The 27,904-nt window shown below is 40.3% G+C and overlaps 1 protein-coding gene across 14 annotated transcripts in view; it reads left to right on the top strand.

Moving 5' to 3' along the window:
* MACF1 (microtubule actin crosslinking factor 1) overlaps window positions 1–27,904 on the top strand; it is a 329,873-nt gene that overhangs the window by 92,143 nt on the left and 209,826 nt on the right. The window contains exon 1 of one of the 14 annotated variants that reach the window (XM_037032510.1): window positions 18,140–18,455. The exons of 11 other annotated variants lie outside the window; for them this stretch is intronic. In XM_037032510.1, coding sequence (XP_036888405.1) covers window positions 18,347–18,455 — 109 coding nt within the window. In that variant the 5' untranslated portion in view covers window positions 18,140–18,346. Of the gene's footprint in view, window positions 1–18,139; window positions 18,456–22,290; window positions 22,395–27,130; window positions 27,331–27,904 lie in introns of those variants that run through there. 2 more of the 14 variants (XM_037032513.1, XM_037032512.1) reach the window with 2 other exon arrangements.

Here is a 27,904-nt window from a genome sequence, read left to right as displayed (position 1 = left end):
TCACCAAGCCCTTATGATATGAAATGTTAAAGGGACTTGTCTAAGAAAAATAAGATAAAAAATAGGAACAGTGAAAGGACAGCAAACTCACAGTTATTAACAACCACACCTAAAACAAAAGCAAACTAAGAGGACAGCTGGATCAGGAGCAGAACCATAGAAATGGAGATCACATGGAGGGTTGGCAACAGGGGAGTGGAAGGAGGAGAAGAGGGGAGAAGGTACAGAGAATAAGTAGCATAGATGGTAGGTAGAAAATAGATGGGGGGGCAAGAATAGTATGGGAAATGTAGAATCTAAAGAACTTGAGACACGTGGTCATAACTAAAGGGGGAGAATGGTGGGGGAGGGGGTATGCAGGGTGGAGGGGAATGAAAAGGGGGGAACAGAACAATTGTAATGGTATAATCAATAAAATATATTTTTTAAAAAAGTGAAAAGACACCGCACAGAATGGGAGAAAGAGAAAAAATTTGAATAGATATTTCTCCAAAGAAGACATATAAATAACCAATAAATAAGCAAATGAAAAAATGCTCAACATCATTAGTCATTAGGAAAATGGGAATCAAAAGCACAGTGAAATACCACTTCATACCCATTAGAATGGCTATAATAAAAAAGACACATGAGGGATGTGGAGAAATTGGAATACTCATACACTGCTGGTGGGAGTATAAACTAGTTCAGCTGCTTTGGAAAACAGTTTTGTGGTTCCTCAAAAAGTTAAAGATAGAGTTGCCACATGACCCAGCACTTCCACTAAGTGTATATCCATCAGAAATGAAAATGTGTATCTGTAAAACACTTATACACAAATGCTCATAGCAGCATTATTCCTAAAAGCTCAAAAGTGGAAACAACCCTAATATCCATCAGCCGATGAATGGATAAACAAGATGTGGCATATCCATACAGTGGAACATTTTTCAGTGATAAAAAGGAATGTAATTGATGCTAACATGGATCACACCTGAAACTATCATTTTAAGTGAAAAAAGCCAGACACAAAACACCACATATTGTATAATTTCATTGTAAAGATTAGGCAATCCATTGAGACAATAAGTAGACGTGGTTGCCAGGGGCAAAAGGGAGCATGGAAAGGTGAGTAGTACGGAGTTTCTTTTGGGGATAATGGTATTGGGCATTCTCAGATTACATAGTGGTAATGGTCGCACAACTCTGTGATTTGGGAAGATCTGTGGAATTGTATACTTTAAAAGGATGAATTAATTGGTATGTGAATTAAATTCAGTAAAGCTGTTATAAAAAATTTAGGGTGATTCGTACATAGGAATTGCATTTTGTCCGTTTGTACTTGGCCTTTACCCCTGACACTATGAATGCTGACGTCAGAGCACCACCACCTTGAGCCCAGGGAAGGTCACTGTTGCCTCAAAGACTTAAGGTGAGAAATTTGGATTTGCAGTCAGCTCTTGCAGAATAATTGATGGTACTTTTTGTCAGGAACCATGTCTTTCAAGGTAAATGCTTTGAGGCCGACGTGTTTCCAAGTTTTAAGTGTGGCCCTCTGTGTCCTATTCTTATTTATCTTCTTAACTGTGTGTCTCACTGGAATAGATAATTTATGTATTGGGTTCCAGGCCTCATTCTCAGCTTCGCCAAGAACCTCACATCTTCCATTTTTCCTCCAGGCTGTTGATCTTGCTCTGAAGCATTCTTTCCTGGGAGATGTGGAGATAGTAGCTGGAGTAGCCCTGCCTCCAGATGATGAACTAAAATAGTGATTTTCAATGTTTTTCATCTCATGGCACACTAAACCACTTACTAAAATTCTGTGGTATACCAAAAAATACATTTTCTGCTGATGTGACAAAAAAAGGTGTAATTTTGATTCATTTACACCGGATGGCTGTTGTTGTGTTGGTTCTTGTCATTTTTTTTAAAAATCTGAAACTCTAAGGGAAAAGAGGTCAGTGCCCCTGACTATAGTCATGTATCATATGTTTTAAAAATTATTGTGGCATACCAGTTGAAATTTGCCACACTAAAAGAGCGAATTGCCAGAAAGGGCCTTAGGCCTGTGTTGGCAGGATGAGATGACTCATTTTCATCAAAGGAATTTCAAAGAAAAAATAATGACAGGATGATGTCAGAGGAGCAGGTGGAGACAGGAACCTTGATGTTGAATGGTATGGTTGCCTGGGCAGTCGGGATGATTGACTGGCATAGATCACGAGAAACGTCACCTGTTTTTCAGTTCCTTTCTCAGAATCCCTGGTGTAGGCAGTGCTGTTCTTATGCCTTCAGAGCATGTGGTCAAGTCTGTGCCTGTCCTGAGTGTACTGTGTTTGTATCTGGGTGAGACAGCCTGTGCCAGTCATGGACTTCTTTCATACACAGTGTGGTGTGTACTGGTTCTTGCACTCTGTGCATCACCTCCTTGGCTAGCAGGGTCTGTGTCTTGGAATTGAGGTTTGTGTCATGGTGGCTTGAGGTGTGGCATGTCCCCTGATTTATTAAGATACGGGAACTTGCCTAGATATCAGGTCAAATCTCAGGTACAAGTACTTTATTGCCCAAGTACTCTGGTTCCCTCTGGTGTTTAATAAAAGGCTGGATCTTTGCTTTAACCTCAATTAAGTTTCTTTTGCTTGCTTGCTTTCTTTTTTGTGAGTTACAGGCCCGTTGTAGTGTATATGGATGAAGCTGTAAGTGAGGGAAATTTATGGTCAGGAGGAAGGATAGTTAAGTGTTGGTATCTTTGCATATTGCAGAGAGCACTAAAGTTGATTTGATTTACAGGCTCCCATTTATATTAAGTGAGTGCTCCTGGTCACCACTGTGCCTTAGCAGTACCAGAGTCTGTGTGGTTGTGAGGGTAAAGTCAACAGTTTACAAAAAGGTAGAAGAGTGGATATTTTTTGCTATCACTCGGCCTCAGGATTCAGGTCATCTTATCTGGGGAGAGATAGCATAGCATGATCAGTTGTTACGCTTGTGCTTTATGAATTGCTCATCTTAAAGTATCATGGAGATAGGTAACATCGAGTATCACCAAGAAGCAGAATATATTGCCTCTATTTAAGATATATCATAAACAAGAAGAAAAAGGGGAAAATAAACAAAAACCCTGAAATTGGTATGGAAGGGGAGAAACTTTACTTATTACTATTGCTTGGCACTGTCTTCAATTGTTGTGTCATTCTAGCTGATCATAAGTTCTTTTTTGGACAATACTACTAGGGTTCACTGTCGGACTAAAACTGGTCTTTGCAAGTAGGCTAAAAATGACATGAACCTGGAGGCACTGATTAAATAAATCTGTTTCTTAGAGAATGGTGCTGGACTTCCCTGGGCCTTAATTAGCAATATACCTCCTCTGTGCTAGTTGTGCTTCTGCTTGTACGTCTCCATGAAATAATGAATCATTACAAGAGAGATTTAACCTTAAGCGCCGAAGCACCCAGTGGAAAATGTTCCCTAGGTTGGGTTTGATTTGGGAGCCCCATGAGGGTAATCTGTGATGATGAGTTTCAGAAGTCACCACCTGATTCACTGAGTTAATGAGCCTGAGCCTGAACATACTCTCTGTACTGTACCTGCCCCATAATATACACAGGTCCTTTCTCCCTTTGGGTATCAACCAAAAGCCTTTAATCAGGAGGTTGAGCAGTGGTGAGGGAGAAACATTCCAACATGCCAATCAACCAGAATGTTAAGGAAATTCATGTGGAGGCTGGGATTCCAAATAACTTTGATTTTTTTTGGTGGGGGGAGGAAAAGAACTTTTTAGGGGCCCATTGTCACCTATAGAAGATCCAAACTCATCTTGTCATTTAAGAACTGTTACAATCCAATCCAACTTTCTGTAAAATTATTTTTATCAAAACTGTGTTTATTCTTATTTTGAAAGGCCAAATATCACTGTGAGGTCTGTAACAAAAATAATCTTTTGTCCTATATCCTCCCACCTCTGAGAACTGCTTCTAAGTCATTAGCTGATTCTTTTAGCATTTTCTACTACATTTCTTAAATATACCCTTAGTAATTCTTGATTTTTCAATTTGAGACATTATCTGTTGATATTTTACCATAGAAGTTTAATAAGGTTTAGTTCTTTTATCCCGGCTCCCTTGACAGGCCCCCTCCCTCACCCTTTCCATCTTCACGTATTATTACCACTGCACGGAATTCAGTGTCTGTCGATTATTGTGACTACATGATAGTGCTTAAACCCGAGCCATATATGAGTCTATAATTACATTTTCTTTCTTGACCAACTTTTCATGTTTTTTGGAATTAATAATCACCCCTTTGTTTACTGTTCTATGTACCTGAGAGTCCCATAGGACTCTCAGATAATTCTAAGTATGTTGCAATATATCAAATGATCTTTTGGTTCAATTTTTTCTTTGGAGACATCCCCCAGGAGATTTCTGTTCTCCACCTGTAGCCTTTATTAGTAAATCTCATTTGGGGGCTTCCTGTTACCATAATACTGGGAAATTCCTTTACCTCTCTTCTGTGTCAAATCCCATGTTTCTTGGATCTCATGCTGTTAATTTTTCTTGGTTTACTCCATCACTTCTTTGGAATAAATTTTTAAAAAATGTTTAGTCCTCACCTGAGGATATGATTATTGATCTTGGGAGGGCAGGAAGAGAGAGAGAGAGAGAGAGAGAACAAACAGGGATGAGAGAAACACATATTGGTTGCCTCCTGTATTCCCGTTGACCAGGGATTGGACCTGCAACCTAGGTATGTACCCTGACCAGGCATTGAACCCACAATATTGTGGTGTATGGGACGATGCTCGAACCAAGTGAGCTGCCAGGCCAGGGCTGGAATATAGTTTAGAGTAGCTTCCTGAGAAAAGATACATGAGTGATAATTATTTTTGAGTCTTTGCTTATCTAAAAATGTCTTTATGCTACTTTTCATTTCATTAAAGAGTTTGAGTATAGACTTCTAGGTTGTAAATGACTTTCCATCAGAACTTTGAAGGCATGCCTCTTCCTGGCTTTCAGTGTTACTGTCAAGAGAGAAGTCCAGTGCCATTCTGATGCCTGACTTTGGTTTGTGACCTGGTTTTGGGGGGTTAGGTTTTAGGATTTTATTTTTATCCCCAGTATTCTGAAATATTATGATGATCTGCATTGTGAGTATTTTTAAATTTGCTGAGTTGAGTTCTCCGTGGTCTTTTTTTATTTGAAAACACACCTTTCGTTTATTAGTCTTTTTTTAAAAATATTTTATTTATTTATCTTTAGAGGGGAAGGAGAGAGGGAGAGAAATATCAATGTACGGTTGCCTGTCATGTGTCCCCTGCTGGGAACTGGCCTGCAACCCAGGCATGTGCCCTGACCGGGAATCAAACCGCGATCCTCAGGTTCGCAGGCCCGCGCTCAATCCACTGAGCTACACCAGCCAGGGCCATTTATTAGTCTTTGATACAATTATTTCTCTTCCATTTTCTTCACTTTCTCTTTCTAATATCTTTATTAGTTTGATATTAGATTTCTTTGATCAATCCCCTGGGTTTTCTCCCCCTCTACATTTTCTTTCTTTTTGCTCTAATTTATGGTAAAAATCCTCAGCCCTATCTTCCAACTCTTCTTTAGAATTATTTATTTTTGCTATCCTATTTTTCAATTTCTAAACAATGTTTTCTTATTCTCTGAATATCCCTTTTTTATGCTGCTTGCTTTGTTTTGTGGCAATATTGCTTGTCAGAACTCTCTGAAGACATTAATTACAGTCCCTTCCATGATTTCCTCTGCATCTTTTGATAGTATTGCCTCTGCTTGTTTCAAGCTTCTTCTGTTCCTTCATTTTAGTCTCTGTCTTCATGTTAGAGACTCTCTTAAAATGTCTGATATTTCTTGGTGGTCTTCATGTTTTAGAGTTAGCCCCTAAAAAGCTGACTGGTGGGACTTGTTGACTGTTAATGTTCTGATGAATGAGTAGGTAGGGAGGTCCATTTCCACAGAGAGGAAATGGCCAGTCTTCTGTCTGGGGCCTCTTAAGACTGTCAGCCAGAGAGGGCCCTGGGGTTGACAAGCAGGGCAGTGGGGCGGGAGGGAGGGCCTTGTTCATTATGTGAAATTTCACTTAATACCCCTGTTTTCAGAAAGGCACCTCCTTCTACCCTATGAGGGCCTGAAGACTTTCAACCAGTCTTGCTTTCAGTCTCACCCAGTAGCTTTCCTTCCCCTCCCTGCAAGCCTTCCGAGGTTCCTGGTGCTTCCAGTTCCTGAGCCTTCCCGGAGCCCTGCAGCACAGTGTGCCTTGTTTCTTGTTGTTCCCCCATTCCCCACCAGCACTTAGTAGAAGGACAAAGCTGAAGTTTAAATTAGTAACCACTTATCTGTCACTCCCCAATTTGTCCAACTTTTGTGGATATTTTTAATTCTTCTTTTCTGTGCCATTCTCATTCCGTTACTGTCATTTACCAAAGATTTCAGAAAGGAATGGAGACGCGCATGTTAAGTCTGCCATGTGTAACCAAGAGCTAGCAGCAGTGAGTCTTCTCAGTTTCTCTCTCTCACAAATACACAGACCCTGTACTCTAGTTTCAGTTTTACCTTCTTTCTGTTTTCTTGATCATGCCATCTTTCTGGACTATCTACTCTCACTTCAGACTATTGACATCTTACACATGCTTCCAGACATAGCTTATATGCATCATTCATGGAAGCCTTTTTTTTTAAATTTTTTGAATTTGTCTATCTGGAACAAACCATTTCATTGACTGAGTTTTTAAAGTTTCATACACTGAATTCTTGTGGTCTTGCCACCCTCATGACACAGCATATATTTTTTGCCTTATACTATAATTGTTTGTATATATACCACTTCCCTAGTTAGATTTTAAGCTCTTAAAGGATAGTTCATTATAAGACTAGCTTTGTAATTTTTATTTTTGTTAACAATTAACACAGAACCCAGGCAACTAAACATTTCACAGAACCACAGAATTTTAGAGCTGGTAAAGAATTTAGAGATCTAGAATGTCAACTCATTTTGTGAATGAATGTACAGATCCAGGGTGACTAAATGGTCTTGCAGTCATAAGCCCGGGGCAGAGCAGGGACTGTAACCTCCTTCTCAAGTCTCACACTGCTAAAGGTAGTGATAAAATCTGATAAATGCTTAATTAAATATTCTGGTTAACCCAGGGTTAGCTGAAAGGCATGTTATGTTTAAATTTTCTTCTTGAAAAATTTTCTATGCATTTTTTGGTCATAGTAATTAGGTAATTTGAACATAGGTAATAATCATAACTCCCTTCCGTCCTTCCTTCCTTCCTTCCTTCCTTCCTTTTTCCCTTCCTCCCTTCCTGGGATCTTGATTATTCTGGGATTTGTCCAAAGTGAGTTGGATAATAGTTTTCTTTCAAGGTATCAGTAACCATGGATGAGGAAAAAAATGTAGGCAACTATTGAACATGCCCTGATTTTGAGAATATTTTTTAAAAATTAGTGATATTTTGTGCCCTGGCTGGTGTAGCTCAGTGGATTGAGCACAGGCCTGTGAAGCAAAAGCATCACCAGTTTGATTCCCAGTCAGGGCACATGCCTGGGTTGCAGGCCCGGTCCCTAGTAGGGGACCCATGAGAGGCAACCACACATAGATGTTTCTCTCCCACTCTTCTTCCCTTCCCCTGTCTCTAAAAATAAATAAATATTTAAATAATAACAATAATAATGCAAAAAAATTAGTGATATTTTGTTTTGGGGTACAGACCCAATTTAATTGGGTCCTAATTAAAGTTTTGCTCTTTGCTAATTCATCAAAGATTATTTCCCAAAGTATCTTTAAAGTTACTTATCTGTGTCAAAGATTCTTTTCTATTTCTCTAGGTTATCTAGCTCTTAGCAGTCATTTCCAGAATGTTTGCGTTGGCTCCAGTATTCATGTCTGCGGGGCTAGATGCAGCAGGAATGGATGGTTATTAGGAGAAAGTTGAATGATATCTATTGTCTGCTTAGGATTTGAGGGACATGAAGCATGCCAGACACTTTTAAAAAGCAAGATGCCATTTCTTTCCTCATCCCCTATTTAGGGCACTTGAGGATAGATCTGCAGGTATTTAAGGGGCTGTCCCTTTCCTCTGAGATTTGATTGTCATTAGGGTCTTGCCTCAAAATACAAGGCTGAGTGATGGTAGATGGTCTGATACTGGGGTTGGCTTGCAGTCTCCCTCCACTGGGCAGTGTGCTGTTGCTGGACAAGCAGTCTATGGTGTACTGAACCGTAACCAACCTGTATGCTGGGTTGGGCTCTGCCTCATGGCCATCACTTTTGGTTTTATCCAAAACAGAAATTGTTGTCCCCAGATTTTAGAGTCAGGGTTTATTGTACTCATTCTGCCTTCGCCTGTTTTTGCATTGCCACCTGGCTGCCATTAGAGGGAATTCACTATATAGCTCTGAGTTCCTGTAGGGGGCTGAGAGGAACCATCCCTGTTACCAGGGTGGTATGTGTTCTCTTCCCTTAAAACTGTTACCCAGATTTCCTTTTATGACTTGTTAAGTCAGAGGCAGCTGGTAGGATGCGTGAGGGAAGCATTACTCAACCAGGCATACGTAGTGGTTCTGACTGCTGGCCTGGAGTCTGGGCCGAGCTGAAAATGAGTCAGCTCTGAGAATGGAAAGATTGCAGGGTAGTGGGGGGTAGGAGTTGGGTGCCAGTGGCTGCTTCTTCTGTGACTGCTCTTTTCTCTGTAAGGACTTTTCCCAAAGCTGGGAATACTGGGGATCCAGTTAAGCCAACCAACTTCATGGTGATAATGTTTCCTGTGAAAGGAATGAACTGATTGGACTGGGCATTGTTGCCTTGTATGTTATGGGTATATATGGATTTTGAGGCAAGCTTGAGCTTGTATAATGAGAGTTCTATGTGTAAGAGTTTCACTCCAGTAAAAGAAACCACAGAATCTCTGTCTTGATTATAAAGCTGAGTCTTCTGTATCTATCTTTGTCCAGTAGGTGTCACTGGGGCTTAAGTTCTAAAAGAGAGAAACTCACTAATCTTGTGGTAGACTAATCAGATTCCTTGTCTTTATTGTGGCATATTTGTCCGTCCTTGTACATTTTTTAAATAATAGATCAGAAACAAAAGATGTGAACTTGTGTTAAGAACTGACCAGTCTGTCTGTCTTCAGGTGGTAAATTCTTTTTCTCTTTTAATTTACAGCCACTGCCAGGATCTGGACAACTGTCTCACAGAGATCTAAAATTAGGTCTTTGTGTGTGAAGCTTGGTTTCCATGGCTAAATAGTTTAAGTGGATTTCTCTTATCTGCCTTTTTTTTTGACCTGGACTCTTTTCTGAGCCTCAAATGTAGCTACCTATTGGCACTCGCAAGCCTGCCAGTTTACCTCATTGTTGAGCTCCTGACCTCTTTGTGAGTGGCATGCCCACTCCTGCCCTGTTGTATTGAAGGGACTCAGGAAAGCTAAAGTTGATCATGTGTTTTTTAGCCAGATCACATTAAAAGATGCGTTCTCATTGAGACTATTTTTTGCTTGGAAAAGCATTTAAAAATGCATGTAGGCTGGACAGGAGTAAGATGCTAACTTACTTTCATTGTGCATTCACTTGGGATGAGAGAGATTTCTGGACAAAAATAACAGCCTTGGCAGAATTTACAAGCATTCTCCATAGACAGAGCTTCTTTTCCTTGAGTCTTCCCCATTTATTTCAGATAACTAATTACTAAACTTTCCTGGAAAAAGGTTAATAGTTAGATCTTACTATTTTGTTAGGGGGAAATGGTCAGAATACCAAAGAGAAGGATTATTTTAAATAGCACTGTGGATATTAAGGTTAGCTAAATATTCCTGTTTTTTCTCTTTCTGAAGCAATGCCATTGAAGTCTGATTTGATTTGTTCATTGAGTTGGTGACTTAGAGCTGTTAAATAACACACACTTTGTGTTGACTTACCTCCTTACACTGGCCACTGAAGAGGACTTGATGTTCTGCTAGGGCATAAATGCTGTAGTATAGTAACAACAAAAACAGTAATTAACAGTAATTAACATTAATGAGTTAACTCTGTGCCAAATAGTCCATGCATTTTCTCAGTTAATCCTCACTGTGATATGAAGTGGTAATTTTATTGTACCCCTTTTACAGATGAGGGACTGTGGATTAAAGAGATTAAGTAAATGGTTCAAAGACACACAGCTAGAAATTGTGAAGCCAGAATTTGAATCTAGGTTTGACTAACAGATTATGTTAAATTTAGAGTCCTGGGAAGAGAGAGAGGCTTTAAGAGTCAGTTTTTTAAGTACTAAACCAGAGCTTTTCCCACTTTACTTTCTACCTTTACTCTTTTCCTTACCTTTAAAAAACTATTTTATTTATTTTTAGAGAGAGAGGAAGGGAAGGAGAGAGGGAGAGAAACATCAGTGTGTGGTTGCCTTTCGTGCACCCTCTACTGGGGACCTGGCCCACAACCAGGCACTGTCCTGACTGGGAATCAACACTTTGGTTCTCAGGCCCGTGCTCAATCCCCTGAGCTACACCATCCAGGTTGCTCCTTACCTTTTCTTTCTCTTTTTCCAGGGTAAGAGCCTCAGTTACTGAGCTAGACAGAGAGGCCGCCCAGAGTTTAGATACTGGGTAGAATCTGTATTTGGAGAGATTTCTAGAAGTGGAATTTCTGTTCAATAAATTGATTTTTTCCAAGCTCCAAGGAAAAGCAAAACGTATACTTGTGTTCTTGGAGTTACTTTTTCTCTTACACTCCCAGGTAGATTTGGAAGTTCAGTGTTAAAAGTGGCTCACTTGGCTCCTTCATTAGTATATGTTAGTTATCTGTTGGGCCTATCTGGAGGTGCATATTGAGTTATTCCTGCCCTAAGATGGATAGTTTTACAGACACTTGCTCTCTGGTGTATGTTTCTGTGGTCAAAATATATACATTCCCAAGAACTGCTTATATTTTGGGAATCTAAATGACCCCATTGTGCTCTTTTAGTATGTCCCACCTGGTTCTACCAGTGCTCTGGTAGAACTCCACCAGTCCAGACCCTCTTGTTCATTCACTAAGTCATTAATTCATTTATCTATCTGTTTACTCATTCCCTAGTTATTTAGTGACTAGATTTTATATAGGAGAGCAGAATTCATCTAGCTTCAAAAACTTTAGTGAGAGGGTAGAAATAAGTGCACAATTACATTATAAAGTAGAAAAGGCTAATTGTCATGAGAGGGGAACTTATAAAGTGTAAGTAAGGCCAAGAGAGAGAGATTTACTTCTAACTAGGATAGAAGGAGTCTGTCCCAGGGAAAAATCTGTGGAAGTATTTTCAGCTAGTCATGGGAATGGGATTTTGATGTTGAGATGGGAAGGAAATACATTCCAGGGTAAGTGAGGAATATATTGCAAAGCCAGAGAGTTTTGAGCTTAATTTGCTGGCAGTGGGTAATTAAAAGTTTTTAAATGAAATTACAGATGAACATTACTGAGCATTTAATATGAACCAGTTATCTCGCATGCTTTAGGGGATTAACCTCAGTGAATGAGGACAGGGTGGGCAGGTGGGAGACTGGGGTTGGGCAATTTAGATCAGGTAAATTGTTAGTTTGCTAGGTTTTTGTATAGTCTGAACAGTATTCAGAGGTCTTTGTGGTCAGATGTGGTTTGCTGCTCCTCCAAATAATAATAGTAGCCAATAGTTATTGAGCATATATTGTGTGCCAGGTGCCATCTAAGCACCATAAATGCATCAACTCATTTAAGTCTCACTACAACTATACAAGACAGGCACTATTATTATTATCATTTTGCAGATGAGGAAATTGAGGTTCTATGAAGTTAAATAATTTGCTAAAAGTTGCTAATGTGACATAGATTGTAGGATCTGGGTTTGAATCCAGGTAGTCTGGCTGCAGGTTGATCTTGTAATTACCATACTTCTGTAATGCTCATGGCATCTAGGTTGCTGATCAAGAAATTTGGGAGCTTTTTCTAACTTTATTGTATTCAGTAACACTTAAGTAGAAAATTGTTTAATGGCATTCTAGGTCTTTGTATATTTGTTATTGTCTTAGTTCCACATTGCTAAACATTAGAGACAGGAATCATGATATCTCCTAATAAGCTTCTGTGAAGTCCACATCCTCTGCCTGTCTGTAGTTATGTGCTTACTGGAGGAGACACATCACAGAAGCTCAGGTCCAGGCTTTGATGCCTGGGTCCTGCCATTCTCAGAAGCCCAAGGTTTCCCATCCTGTCCGTCATATACTACATATCCTAGTCTCTCTACCAAAGTTTTAATCTCAGAGAGGTATACACATACACACACACCAGATATATTTGTGCTAAAATTCATACATATATAATTCTTAAAAGAAGTTCTCCCTTTGTAAACATTTTTTTTCTAGATTTCAGAAATTTTCATTGTGATGGTTCTTAAGTTTTTAGTCTTTATCTGCCAAAGTTATGCTTCTGGGCGTGCCATTTTGAGATCAAGTGTAACTCCGTGGTAGTTTGAATAAAACATACCGCCTCGCTTCTCACAGGCTTGTTTTCATCTTGGTCACAGACAATAAAATGATTCTGGGGTATTGCTTTCTTTTGAGATTTCTTGTGGGTAATGGTTGTGGGTGACTGTCCTAAATTTTTGTGAGTGAAGTAATCTTAAAAAGAAGGAGGTGAGAGGCCAGTCTGAAATCTTATCAAAGTTCAGAGTCTTGCTTCTACAAAGTTTCTTTGATAATTTGGGGCCCTGCCCATTTGGGCTGTCAAGGAGCGATATATCCTGGGGACTGCTAATATGTCTTTAAATGGCCCATTCTTTGTATAATAAATGATCTCTGAAAAGAAACTAGTCACTCCCTTCTGCCAGCCTCTAACCACTTCCTGTAAATGACAGCATGCAGATCCATCTTGGTTTTGCTAAGTGAAAAAATTATTTTCATAAAAGCAATTCCCCTCCTTTTTTTTCTTCCTTTAAACAAACACGCATACATATACACAAAGGCTGGAAACAAACATTTTACTTGTCATATGTAGAAAAATGGTATATTGAAGGTATAGAATGCCATCTTATGAAGATCTTATGAAGAGTAGATTAGTTTGGTTACATTTCATTGTAACCAAAATACATTCTGAATCTGTTATTGTGTAATAACAGGTTCAGAATGTATTTTGATATTTGAGTGCTTTGGCTTTCTTTTAAAATTTCATAGGTATTTTGAATCACAGAAGCATGCTAATTGATATTCTTTTTTTTTTAATATAATTTTTATTTAATTCTTGTTCAAGTACAGGTTTCTGTCTTATAATCCCAACCCTGCCCGCTCCCCACCCCAATGATATTCTAATTAAGAGAGTTTTGCAGTGGCTTCTAATAGCAGAACAAAGCAGAGAAATTACTTTCATTTTGGGAAATGAGAATATCGTGTAGATGTTTATAAGATTGCCAGAGACAGTTGCACAATGGTGATATGGACAGTACTAGCACGATGATGTTCTGTGTCAACCTTGAGATTCTTTTCTTAGAACTGGGTCTAAGTTCTTTTCTGAGAACTTAGATCTGTGTACAGACTAAGGCTTGCAAATATAAAGTTTTCCGAACATAAATTATCTAAAATTGTTTAATTTCAAGTTAGTGTACTTATTTTGCCAGAACATTGTAGCAAAGGGAGGCAGTGTAGTAAAATTCACTGATTGACTTGAAATAAGACAGGTAAAATTTCAGATGTGTGTTCATTGTACTTACTTTGTAGCTTTGGACACAAAGACACAAAGTCAGTACACAAAAATAACCTGAATTTTCTGAGCCTCAAGTTCTTGATTTCTAAATGGGGATATTTAATTTAATTTAATTATTTTATTTTAATTGTTGTTCAAGTACAGTTTTCTGCTTTTTACTCCCACTCCAGCCCCCCCCCACCCCCCGCCACCAGCGCTCCCCACCTTCCTCCCGTTTCCACACCACCTTGTTTTATCTAGGTGTCCTTTATACTTGTTCCTGTAAAACCTTCCCCTTTTCCCCTGAAATTCCTTCCCCTCTCCCCTCTGGTCCCTGTCAGCCTGTTCTCTAGTTCTGTGTCTTTGGTTATATTTTGCTTGTTTGTTTGTTTTCTTGTTTAAGTTCCTGTTAAAGGTGAGATCATATGGTATTTGTCTTTCATCACCTGGCTTATTTTGCTAAGCATAATGCTTTTCAGTTCCATTCATGCTGTTGAAAAGGGTAGGAGCTCCTTCTTTCTTTCTGCTGTATAGAATTCCATTGTGTAAATGTACCGTAGTTTTTTGATCTATTCATTTACTGATGGGCCCCTAGGTTGCTTCCAACTCTTCACACAGTGTTCATTGTGCTGCAGTGAACATTGGTGTGCATAGGTTCTTTTGGATTGGTGTTTCAGGGTTCTTAGGATATAAGATAGGATAATTCCACCTAGCAGTGGAATTGCTGGGTCAAAAGGCAGATCCATTTTTAGTTTTCTGAGAAAATTCCGTACTGTTTTCCATGTGTTTGGAAACAGTATGCAGAGTAATTGTACCAGTCTGCAATCCCACCAACAGTGCACTAGGGTTCCCTTTTCTCCACAACTTCTCCAACACTTGTTGTTTGTTGCTTTATGGTGGCCATTCTGACCAATGTGAAGTGGTATCTCATTGTGGTTTTAATTTGCATCTCTCTGATAGCTAGTGAAGTATCACTAGCTACTAAACATCTTTTCCTGTGTTTCTGGATCCTTTGTATGTCCTCCTTGGAGAAGTGTCTGTTCAAACCCTTTGCCCATAAAATTGGGATACTTTAAAAAGGGTGTATTACCAGGATTAAATGAAGTAACAAAGGTGAAAGTGCTTTTTAGGAGACACTCAATAAATGTTAGTGTATTACAGTACTAGTGTGGTGTATCGCACTGTCCTTCCAAGCATGTCCATCTTCTCTGAGCATCATAGCTCCAGAGCTTCTCCACATAAAAGGCTTTGCACTATCGTCTTGGTGTCCGCTGTGTGTACTGTAGTGCTCCATGTTTTTAAACTGAATGAATGAGTGAAATGTTCTGTTTCACAGGACAGCCTGCTCCAGAGGGAGCTCCAGTTTGGTACCCACTGGATGCACCATCAGTTTGCCCTCTGTAGTGCCCATTTCCTTCAGAAAACACTGTATTATTTCACACATCAAGAGAAACCCTCTTTCGACCCTACATTCTTCTCTCTGCTCCCTGTTACAGCAAAATTTCTTCAAAAAGTTGCTTTCAATTTGTTGTCTGAATTCCTCTCCTCCTATTCCTTGTTTTACATTCACTTTCTAAAATTATTTGTAATTGGCCCTGGCTGGTATAGCTCAGTGGATTGAGCGCGGGCCAGCGAAGTAAGGGATCGAGGTTCAATTCCCAGTCGGGACACCTGCCTGGGTTGCAGGCCAGGTCCCAGCAGGGGACACATGAGAGGCAACCATACACTGATACTTCTCTCCCTCTCGCTTTCCCTTCCCTTCTAAAGATAAACGAATAAAATCTTAAGAAATTATTTGTAATTGCAGTATGGTTGATATGTAACATTATGTAACATTGTATTAGTTTTAGGTGTGTAACATAATGATTCGATATTTAAAGATTTTATTCATTTTTTTAGAGAGAGGGAAAGGGAAGGAGAAGGAGAGGGAGGAAAACATCAATATACAAAACATTGCTCAGCTGCCCCTGCATGCCTCCAACCGGGGGACCTGGCCCAATATCCAGGCATGTGCCCCGACCACGTATCAAACCAATGACCTTTCTGTTCCCAGGCCAGCACTAAAACCACTGAGCAACACCATCCAGGGCAATGACTCGATATTTATATACATTGCAAAATCCACAGTAAGTCTAGTTAACATCTGTCACTTTACATAATTACCCTGAATTTTTTGTGATAAGCACTTTTAAGTTATACTCTCTTAGCAACTTTCATATATGCAATTCAGTATTAACTATAGTCACCAAGCTGTACTTTATTTTTTATTTTTATTAAAGTTTTTAAATTTTTAACTGAGGTCTTCCTTCCTTCCTTCCTTTTTTTTTTGTGCCTTTCTTTTTAAAGAGAGATTGGAAGGGTGAGAGAGGGAGAAACATCGACGTAAGAGAGAAATATCGATTGGTTGCCGCCTGTGTGCACCCTGACCAAGGATCAAACCTGCAACCCTTCGATGTACAGGATAGTGATCCAACCACCTGAGCTATACCAGCCAGGACCAGGCTGTACTTTACATCCCCACGAATCCCATTTGCTCTTGAATCACTACAAAAATTCAAAATCTCTTGAATTTCTGTGCCATGCCATCAAAACTGCCCTTAAATTCATTGTCGACCTCCACGTTGTTAAATCCAGGGGTCAGTTTTCAATCTCATTATGACACATTAACAGCTTTGACATGATTAATTACTACTTTTTAAAACACTGCCTTCACCTGGCTTCTGATGCAGCATGTTCTTTTGGTTCTTCTAATCCACTGGCTTCTTTGTTTTATTCACTTTGGTGGTTCTTCCTCTTTCCTATGTAATAATGTTGGAGGGTTTCCAGGATTTAGTCCTTGAACTTGATCTCTTCTCCCTCTTTACTCCCTAAGTGATCTCCCTCCATTCCCTGGCTTTAAAACTTCATCATGGGTCTCTCCCTGAACTCTAGACTCATATATTCAGTTGCAATTTATAGTTCCCTGGAATGTCTACTAGGCATTTTTCAAACCTAATGCATCCAAAAGGGAGTTCGTACTCCCATCCCCCAAACAAAGAGCCACAAACACTATGAACCCCACACTCCTTACTTCTCTGGTAGTCTTTTCTATCTTAGGAAATAGCAGTTCTGTCCTTTTCATTTCTCAGACCAAAAACTTTGAAGTTGTCTCAGTTCTGTCCTTTCCCTCTTTACCCCTCATCCAGTCTATCGTCAACTCCTGATAACTCTATTTTATCCAGATTACGACCACATCTTGCCACCTCTACCACTATACCTTGGTCCCAACTATCATCGTTTCTCAGCCACTGATTTTCACTTGGATTATTGCAATAACAACCACTTATCTGGTTTCTGTCCCTATAGTTTTGCTTTTCTAGGATGTCATATAAATGGAATCATACAGTATGTGGCCTAATGTGTTTGGCTTCTTTCGTGTAGCATAATGCCTTTGGGATTTCATGCATGCTTTTGAATATGTCAGTAGTTTGTTCCTTTTTGTTGCTGGGCTGTATTCCATCGTGTGTATAAGTTCACTGGTTGATGGACATTTGGATTGTTCCCAGTGTTTAGTTACTTTGAGTAAAGCTGCTATAAACATTCACATACAGGTCTTTGTATGGACATATGCTTTCATTTGGGGAGGGGGCGGTAAATACCTAGGAGTGATACTGCTTGGTTCTCTGGTATGTGTGCACTTAACTTTGTAAGAAACTGCCAAACTAGACTGGTTGAGCCAAGTTACACCCGAACCGGCAATGTGCGAGTTCCAGCTGCTTCACACCTCAGCAAGACTTGATACTGTTCATCTTTGTAATTTTAGTCCTTTTAGTAGGTATGTAGTGGTAAAGTGTTCTCAGTTGTCTGCTATAATGTCCAGGTCAAGTTTTTGTTTGTAAGCAGGCCTCAGTTTTGTGGAAGGTGTTGTTTTCTGCTGTCACCGAGTATCCTGATATCCCCTTGGACAGCTCGTAGAAATTAGGTGATGTTTGTTCTCCTTGCTCATCTTACTCATGCCTTGATGTCAGGTCTGTCCCATGGAGCTTGTTCTGTATGTGGTCTTCTCTGCAGTCGTGTTCAGGTCTCTTGCCTCCTTCTGGGCTGTGGATGTGGAAGGGTTGCCCTCTGCCTGTGCCAGGGCACTTGTGGATGCTTATATATCCTTGTGTGCTTCGCCTTCTCCCTGAAAGTGGTTCCCTAGGGCTTCTGTGACTTTTTTCTTTTAGCTTAGTCTTGAAGTCTGGCATTCCATCCAGGCTGGGAGTGGAAAGTTGAGTGTGACGTCCTCTGACACCCTCCCTTCTTGTAGAAGGGTCTGAGGTTTGTTTGTTTAAGCTGAGCAGAGGATGCCAGAGATAGAGTTTGAGTCAGCTCAACACTAGTTTAGGCTCTCTCTTTCACTCTCCTGGTTCCTCCTTCCCTTTCCCCTCCCCCTCTGCCAGTTGTTTCCTGGGCTTTGTCTGAGATACACTGTACAGCTTTAGTCCCTGTCAACTACTGCCCGCGGAAAAAGTCAGAGGCGAGATGGAGGAGAAACCACCAGGAAGTCTCCGACAACGCCGAGCTGCCAGCTTCTGCCTCTGTGCCGACAGTGCAGGACAGCAGTAACCTCAGTAGAAAGGCATTCGGAGGCCTGCACCGAGCTGCGGGCTTGTGGCTAACTCACTGGAGGAGAAGGGACAGGCCTGGAAATGCCTCTCTTAGATTCATCTTATTTGCCACCAACCATCTTTATTTTGACTCATGTTCTTGGAATTGCTGGTGTTCTCTACTGGAAGAGATGTGCCAGAGGCAGAGCAGGTAACCGGTGCTGAGTTAGTCTTTAAATCTACTGTGGGGCTTTTGAGGGTGGGGTAAATGACGAAGGTCTTCCCAGTTGCTTTCCTTAAAGGGCTAGTACATTCTCTCAGCTGGGGTGCTGTCAGACCTGAGTGTGTGTATACCCACTGAGAAAACTGGTCCCAGCGTTGCCCTGGGACCAGCATTGGACCCAGACTCTTTCCTGTTGTTCTTTGAGCTGCCTGGATGGAGGGTGCTGGTTTGATGAGGTGACGTCTGGGCTCGAAGCTGGGGGAAGTGGCAACTGTTCCGACTTGTGTCTAGACTTGTGTCTCTCCTCAGAGAACGAGGCCCTTCCCTTCTCAATCTCAAAATAGTTTTTGGGTCTTTGTTTTTAACCAAAAACATCCAGTAACTGTCACTCTCCTCTAAGCTTAGATGTGGGAAAACTTGTAGGATTAGAGAGGTGTCTGGATTTGTTATATTTTGGGGTAAGAAGACAGGAGTGAAAGGTCAGTGAGAAAATTGGGTGAGTGGTACCCTTGCCCAGGGGCATCTTGGAACGGGGGCTGCCTCTGTTCTCTCCGATATGACTGAAACTGTTCCTTTCCCCTCGGGCAGCTCTACAGTTTACTCTGTGTGTCCAAGTCATGTGTTCAGTGCAATGAAGTTAACTGTTCTTTTCCCCAGGGAATTGGGCCCTGATAACTAAAATAATTTTAAAAAATGGTAACAAACCCCTCTTCATCCCATTTTGTTATTATTCACATTATATTCCTTTAACTTCTAAACACCCAGTTCCAGGATCAGTCCCATATTTAGCTGATTCTGAATCTCCACAGTTGAAGATTGGTAAAGTCTAACTTTTCCTGGAGTACATCCTTGGGTCTCGGTGCCTCAGTACTGTCATTGTGATCTGCCTAATACCTTCGAGCCAAGTATTGAGAGAGATACTTGTTACTTTGTCTCTCACAGGTTAAGATGGAGATTTGATGCCATTACTTGGCTTTCTATTAAAAGTTCATGAATGCTTGACAGAATTAGAATTAGATTCAGTCATTCCCCAGTGTCCTTTCCAGTAAGTCCCAGAAAAGCTTTTGACTAAATATTCAGAGCTTGTGTCTGTATCAGCAAAAACAGGGGGAATATTTAGAAATATGTTTGCTTACGTGGTGGTGTGTTTAAAAAGGTACCCCAAGGGGGCTTTCCTGAAATGTGAGCCTGTATTTGGGCTTAGAAAGAAAGAAGTGGGCAGGGCAGGCGTGCATTATTCAGCCCTCTATAATATTTCATACATAATGAGAAAACACATATTCACGTGGAAGCTGCTGCTTCCTTTTCCTGTGCATTATGGTAATGACATTTCTAAATCACTGGTCATTAATATTGATTACTATTTTTTAAATTTATCATCAATATAGAATTTTCTGTGGAACTTAAGAGTCATAGTCCTATCTTTAAGTGCTTTATTTTTTTATGTTTTAGAAATATTCATAAATAGCCATAAATGCATTGAAATAAAAAGAAAAATACTTTATAAAAGCTTTTTATTTCTATGAAACAGCTTTAATTCTAGTAACTAATAGTCATATTGGGAATCTACTATATTCAATTTATCTGTAATATTAGAGCAGTGGTATATCAGTTGAAGACTGTGGATACCAAAGCTTCCACAGAAGTACATAAGAGATTCACCCATTTTATTATAATTTCAGTTTTAAGGCATAGTTTATTTTGTAATGTATTTTAAAAAAACATGGGCATTCTAATGTACTAATTTTCTATTGGGCATCACCAGAACAAAGTTTCTCCATCATTTTTGTGTATATATTTATACTGCTTATAAAATATTCACCTGATTAAAAAGGGGAAGATTATCTCTCCTGATCCGTTTTTTATTTAATTGGAAGTGTATATATACTGCTGCAGAACATACTACTAACCACAGGTCCTGTGCCTGAACTCTAGGGAAGGCTCAGTTGTATGGGATCAAGTGCTGTTTCTGTGATAGCGAGTGGGCAATGCACATCTAAGTGATAACATCTGTAATGTCGGCTTAGTGTGTACTGAAGGTTTTCATGCTTATTGTCTCACTTTTCTGTTTACATTTATGTATTATAGGGAATGTACATAGCATTTAGATATTGAAGATATTTAACTTTGAAGCAAATATTCCTGCTATTCTTTCAGGCTTTGTCTGTCAATTTATTTGAATAATATTCTGAGATTACCAGGCAAACTGTAAGACTATTACTGTTTGTTTGTATTTGTATACATCAGTTTAGTTTTTTAAAGATTTTATTTATTTATTTTAGAGAGGGAAAGAGAGGGAGAGAAACACCAGTGTGTGGTTTGCTCTCGAGCACTCCCTACTGGGGACCTGGCTGGCAACCCAGGCATGTGTCCTGACTGGCAACCGTTTGGTTCACAGGCCGGTGCTCAGTCCACTGAGCCACACCAGCCAGGGCTGTATAAATCAGTTTAATAGGATAGTTTTCTGCAATAAAACACGACATAGAAATAAATTGCATGCTGAGGTTGATATAACTGTAATTAGTCTCTAATTTCATAAAAATTACCTGATATTATTTGGTTTTAACATAAGTAACATATATTTGAACCTCTAAAAATGATGTATGCTATTAAATACTGCATTTCTATGTTCTTTATATGTTGAGTTCCATATAAGATTTGTTTGACAAAAGGTTTTCTTATCTGAGTTGAAAACCACTATGCGGATAGTTTCTCAGATTCCTTTCAGCACTGCAATTCTAAGATACTGAGTTCTAGTAAATTCCCATTGTTTGTATAGATTTCTTGTTTTCTTCCACCCTTAAAGTTGGTAACATCTGTTTTGCTGTTAGAGTTGGAAGAGACCTTACTTATTAACTAGTTCAACCTCTTACTTAGTTTTACCCTTGTTCAGAAGTCATTCTTCCTTTGCTTGAAGGTCTCTGATTGGTGAACATACATTCTATGGACTATTCATTATGTTGGTGACTGGGGAGTTCGTTTTTAAGCTGAAACTTGCCTTTTTGTTACTTACATCCATTAGTGCAAATTTGGCCTAGCAAGTATCCCTCTACTCTCCTAGGTGTCAGGCTTGCTTTGAAGGCAAGTCTTTTGAAGGCTATTTTCTCCAGTCTAGCAACTTCCCTTTTCATTACTATGTACTGATTTCCTAATTCCTTATCTTTTTAGAATTCCCTTTGGACAGTTAAATTGTTTTGGCTTTGAAAATGTGACAGCTCTGTGTGTGTGTGTGTAGACAGGTAAAGGGAGCGCAGCCAAAACATGGGGGAGAAATCACTAATTTTTTTCATTAGCTTTTTTTCCCTTCTAGATGTTATGGGGTCCACTGGGGAGATCTGGTCATCCAAGTACATGGCTTTTACAACTATGTCCCCAAGTAACCATCTCTTCGGCAGATGGAAGCAAGATGCAGGATAACATACTTTGTATTGAAGCCATATAATACTTATAAGGAATAGCTTAGTATCTAGTATTTAGAATTTTAAATAGTTTTCAATACATCCTATCCACACTGGCATTCACATACATTATCTCATTTCCCAAACTCCCTCCTGTTGTAGTTTGTGTCTTTATTTTTCTCTCTCTAGGACTGTTGAAACCATCTTTCTCCCCTTCTTTCTCACCCCGTCCCTGACAGCCGCCCCTAAGCTGGAGTGAGCTTCCTAAGATACAGAGCTGTCTGTGTCACTGTCATGCTTAAAATCCATCTGTGCTTCCCTTTGCTTTTAGAAGAAAAGTTCAAACTCTACAGCATGACATAAAAGGGTTTTCATGGTGATCTGCGCCCTCCCTATTTCACTAGTTTCGTTTCCTGTTTTGGCCTTACAAACACCTAGTACTCCAGCATCATTTAAACACTTGTACATCTCGGCCTGAGAGGCCTGTGCCCGCTTTTCAACTGCACTACCTTGATATCGGTCCTTCAAGGTAAGTAGTTACCGCCTCTGAAAAGCCTTCCGTGATTGAAATAAGATTTCCTCTTCTGTGCTCTAGCAGCACTCTGTGAGTCCTTCTTCAGATCTGCACTGTCTTCTCCCCTAGCTCGTCTCTTTCCCTTAATTAGATTCTGTTAGACAGTAAGATCTTTAAGAACAGGGATTCTTCCTCATCTCAGTTTCTCAAGTGTCTGAGCCAAAATAGGTGTCCGTAAATGTTACCTGAACTAGTAAATAAAGAAATTAAGGTAGCATTAGACATAAACTGTAGCAATTTAACTGTGTCCTATTCATTTGTGTATTTAAAGGCCATGGCTTAGCTTGATGTGTGGCCTAATGTTGGGTGCTTATTATAGGTTAATGGAAGGATACAGAGTTGCCCTGTGTTTTACTTTATGAATCTCTCACATTGTAGTAGTGTAAATAGGAGAGGAGCTGTATAGTTACTTGAGAAGAACATTTGCATTTTTGTCTTGGCAAAAGGACAAAATTTTTCCTCTCTAGGGTCTTTTTTTCTTTATCTGTAAAACAAAAAGGGTTGGACAATCTAATCTCTGAAGGGGTTTTTCCTTTTAGAGCATCTCCACTACACTATAGAGTCATATTAAACTTACTTAAGACCAGTTATAAAGTGGCCAAATTCTGTACATGAATTATTGTTGTCTCTCCTCTAGAGACTATTGTGCCTTTGGATTTCTGGAACTTCAGCATAAGAATTATAGGTATTATAGTTAAATTTTGTCCAGTGAGATTTGGTGCAGCTTTTTGAGATTTCTTTAAACTTTGATTTCTCCACTTATAACATCCTCTGTGCATCTTCTATTTGTATTATCTAAAAATTTCTTAAGTGTTTAATAGGCACTCAATAAATAGTTAAGTAGTTGGCCATATATGAAATATATCTTTGCTTAAGTAACTAAAGCATTATGCATTAGGTATTTTAATTAAGATGAAATCTTTCCCTACACTCCTCCCCCTCCCCCCCCCCCCTACACACACACAGATTTGTACGGTTGTGATAGGAAGACCACTGAACTTGGAGCCAGAAGATCTGGGTTCTGAGTCCTGGCTCTTTTGCTTACTATATGTTAGACAAGCTGCCTAGTTCCTTTGGACTTCAAATTTCCAATCTGTGCGAGAAGAAAGAAGTTCTCTGATTTTCTGCGTTTCTGACCATGTGACCATCTAGCTCATGTTTGGATGAAGAATGGAATTGTGGCTGAGCAGGCCGGGAGTCTAGGGTCAGACTTCTAGCTCTTGCCTTTACTTGCAGAGTAACGTTAATATGTTTGGTCCTTTGTTTTCATATCTGTAAAATGAAGTTAAAAATAATACATGGTGGTTTTGAGTTATTTCTTAGAACACATTGTGCACCTGGTAAGGACTATATATTGTTTGCTATCATTATTATAATTTTTTTAACTAAAGACATCACTGAAGACAGTATTTCTCTTGTGGGCTGCTGAGAGAAAATACAAATGCTTGTTTTTACAATTGAGAGCTAAGAAAGGTACTAGAAACCAATGTGGGAATATATAAAAATATTAGTGATATATTATGAATCATTGTGTTACATATTAGAAGGAGAGATTTCTGTATCAGCTTTAATATCCTTAAATAATGGGTGACTTTGGCATTTTAGGGAATAAATAATAACTTTCATTTTCTGTGCTATTTGTAAGAAAGCCAGTAGCTATAAATTCTTAGATAACTTAAAAATTTTTGTTTTTAATCCTTACCCAAGGATATGTTTTTTATTGATTTTAGAGAGAGAGGAAGAGAAAGTGACAGGGAAGGAGGAAAGGGAGAGAAAGAAAATGGAATGGGGGGAGAGAGAGAAAAACATGAAATCAGTTGCTTCCCATACACATACATACCCCTGACCAGGGATCAAATCTGCAGCCTAGGTATGTGCTCTGACCAGGAATCAAACCCACGACTTTTTGGTACATGGGGCGAGCTACCCAGTCAGGGCACTTCTCAGATACATAGGGAAATACTGGTTTGCACCTCTTCCTTCCAGTCAACATTTTAAAGATCTACAGGTAGCAGCCAGATTCTCTTTTGCTTTTTCTAACATCCCTGGACATCTAGTGAACTATGAAATGACTAAAAGTTAGGTAAAAATAAAGGGGAATGGTTTGGATAATCACTAATACAGGTTGGTTTCCTCTGGGTAATTTAGAGTTTGCTGACTGTCTTAATCAAAGTCCTCTCTCTGTTGTCAGCAACATATCCCTTTGATTCTCAGGACTTCCTGTGAACCTGAAGGGAAGGCCCCTCTCCTGGCAGCTAGACTGACTTTGTCCCCAACACTGCCCCCTAGTTTTCTGTCGGCCGCAGTCCCTTCACGCGAAACAGTTCTGCTTGGATGCCGGGGAAGTGAGGAGAAGGCAGGCTTTGGTTCATCTTCCTCAAACCTTACCCAGTAGTGATTATTTTGATTTTTGGAGACTCAAATTACTTACTATTTCTAGAATTTGCCCCGCATGTTTGTTCAGGACATGCCCTAAATCTCTAGTTGGCCATAGTCAAGCATTTTTACTTCTTAACCTTCCCAGGAATATTTCACCTTCTTAACATGCATAGCCCATTTAGTTATTCTGGTTTAGGTCCCTCTCAGAAACAGCGGGGTATAACAGGAGGCATAGCTTTGCCTGGATAGAGGATATGAAATGTTAGGCAAGTTATTCAACCTTTTTAAGTCTTAGTATTTTTATGTTTTTAAAATGGAAATGGTAATACCTTTGGTAGAGAATTGCTGTTGGGATTAAATGAAATGATATTTGACGTTTTTAGCGCACTAAGCGCTGGCTGGTATTGCTCAGTGGATTGAGCACGGGCTATGAACCAAAGGGTCGCTAGTTCACTTCCCAGTCAGGGCACATGCCTGGATTGCAGGCCAGGCCCCCAAGTTGGGGCCATGTGAGAGGCAACCACATACTGATCTTTCTCTTCCTCTCTTTCTTCCTCCCTTCCCCTCTCTCTTAAAATAAATAAATAAATAATTTAAAAAGTTTTTAGTACATTTTCTGTGAATTTACAGTAGATACTCAGTAAATTTTATCTTAGGTTGTTGAGTGCCTTATAAATGTGTTAGAGACTGGGATATAAAAAGACAGTCCCTGCATGCGAGGAATTTCAGTCTGATAGAGAAAAGGGTTACTAAATTTGAATAAGGAAATGTGTATTCCTTCCTATTCTTTCTTCCGTATTTCTTATGCATTTGTTTTCCTAGGACAATGCAAATTCTAGGAGGACCCTTCCTCTCCAGGGCTGACTAAGAAGAATCTAAGAGGAACAAACTGAGTAGAGTTGTCACAGGTTATCAGGGTGACTGGGAGCTTAGTCAAGGAGAGGGATAAAGTCAGCTGTGAGTCCCGTTATTAGTAAGTAGTAACAGGATTATTAGCAGTTTGTAGGTGGGAGGGATGCCCAGTAGGAAGTAGGGGACGCTGTTAGGGGACAGAAGCTGGCCTCATGGCTTGTTTAAACAGATCGGCCTGCTAGGCAAGCTCCTGTTTACTTTTTTTCACTTGCAGTCTTTCAAGCTAGTCTCTGGAAACTTGCTTTCCTGGGTGCTGCCCCTCCCTCCCTGCCTTCAGGAACAGGATTGGAAGTAGCATTAGCCTGAAGAAGTCATTCTATTTAGGGAGCTGGAGCAGAGGGCCAGTGATTAGGCCCTTATCTGTAGTGGGGCCTTTCTGAGTGGTGTGGGGCCAGGAATGGGGAATCTGTCCTGACTTGGACAGAGGCTCCGCTTTTCTGTCCCCAGGCTGAGTCAAAATTGTGAAGCCATAGATGGGCTGGGACATCTGAATGAAAAAGGCCTCTTTGTGTTTCTTCAGCATTCCAGTGTCTGGTACAATTAGCCAAGACTCAGAAAGCAAGCAAGCTGCCTTCCACTGATGGATAAAGGGATTTCTGGCACAGCTGAGTTAAGTGCGCTGATTTCTAAAGCAAAGTGGGAGGGTCTGGGAAGAGGAAGAGGACTTTGGGATGACATTCCTTGTTGGATAAGGGGAAGGAATGGAGCAACAAGCAAACAGTATTTTTGAAGTTGATGAAATCGGCTACGTAATCTACCTGGGAGGCTCCTGGGGCTGGGCAACTCTGTGAAGAAGGTGGAATCATTGGGGAGAGATGGTGACTCTTCCCTTTGGGCAGCTGTAAATGTGGGGAACTGAAGCCCCCTTGGAATGCAGGAAACTGTTGGCAACAGACCGTATATGGTCTGGCTCTGCTAGGGTCTCTCCCATTGTGGGACCTTATTATCAGCTGGTTAACACTCTATGTACTTCTGCTTGAGAAGAGGCAAGCCCAAGGAACGGTTGTTGGGCAATGGATGCACTGTTCCTGACTTGGCAGTAAGCCATTCTACCTCACCAGCTCTCCTGCAATTGTCTTAAATTTCACCAGGTCACAAAGCTGCTTCTGCTTTGCAAACTGAGGGTTAACCAAAGACTGATTCTGCCTGCTGAGGTTTACTCACTAAATAACTTGGCTGTACTTTTACACATGAAGCTGCCACCCCTGCCGCTGGTCTGAAAACACTGAGCTGATGCTGCTTTTGAATAGTGTGCTGTTTTGCCTGAAGACCTGGACCTAGTTTTTGGAAATGCCCTAGGGAGGAGCTTCCTCTCTGACCTCAAGGCGGGGAGGAGGTCAGTAGGAAGTGGAGGGCGGAGCCACTTCTCTGTACTTCTGCTGTCTCTCTCTGTTCATTAAACAGCCCTTTGGCTGCCTGTCTCTGTTCACTTTGAAGCCTGGTTTGAGGAGCTGCAGAGGGGGCACAGGCAACTAGCTGGAAGTTCTTTGGGACATCCTCCTGTTAGGTGAGGTCAGCAGACACAGGGGTGCCATGTGGCCCAGTTACCAAGATGAGCACAAGTTCAACGCCCACCTGGTTTGTCGCATGTGCTGTATGGGTTAGTATGTGAAGTTTTTTTCTTTTCCTGGGCCTGTGAATCCTAAATAGCCCTTGCTCTCATTGATTCATAGGATTGCATGGGCTTCATAGGATTGTAAAGCCTGGTAGGCATTACAACCTTTGGGTGTGTTACTGTATGCAGTGGAATGGACTGAGATGCCCTACTTCACTTCCTGGGGAACTTTTTAAACTTGTAGTGACTGGCAGTTAAGAGCCTAAGCTTCGGGTGTGGGACTTTTTTATAGAGACTGAAATCATGCTAATGCTTCTGCTGGTATCAGGAAACCACTTTTAAGTTTAAGTTGCCTAGTTCTGAAAGTGCAGGGTGTATTTTTAGCAGAAGTTGGTTGGTTACGGAGTCCACCTCTGAGCAGACATGGGTGACGGAGGGGGGTGATAAGGGAGGAGTCATGACGCAGGTTTCCTCTTTGGAGCCATTGCTAATTCTCTTACACTTACTCTTCTCTGCCAGCACAGAGGAGGGGGAAAGGCTTGAAGGTGGTCTTGTTTGCTGTAGTTTAGATCTCTCTCGATAAAGGAGAAGGGTACATTTAGATGCGTTCTGTGATCTT

The sequence above is a fragment of the Sturnira hondurensis genome, unplaced genomic scaffold, assembly GCF_014824575.4.
Source record: "Sturnira hondurensis isolate 20B ecotype Veracruz unplaced genomic scaffold, ASM1482457v3 Scaffold0021490, whole genome shotgun sequence".
NCBI lineage: Eukaryota > Metazoa > Chordata > Mammalia > Chiroptera > Phyllostomidae > Sturnira > Sturnira hondurensis.
This window is presented reverse-complemented; position numbering and strand designations above follow the sequence as displayed.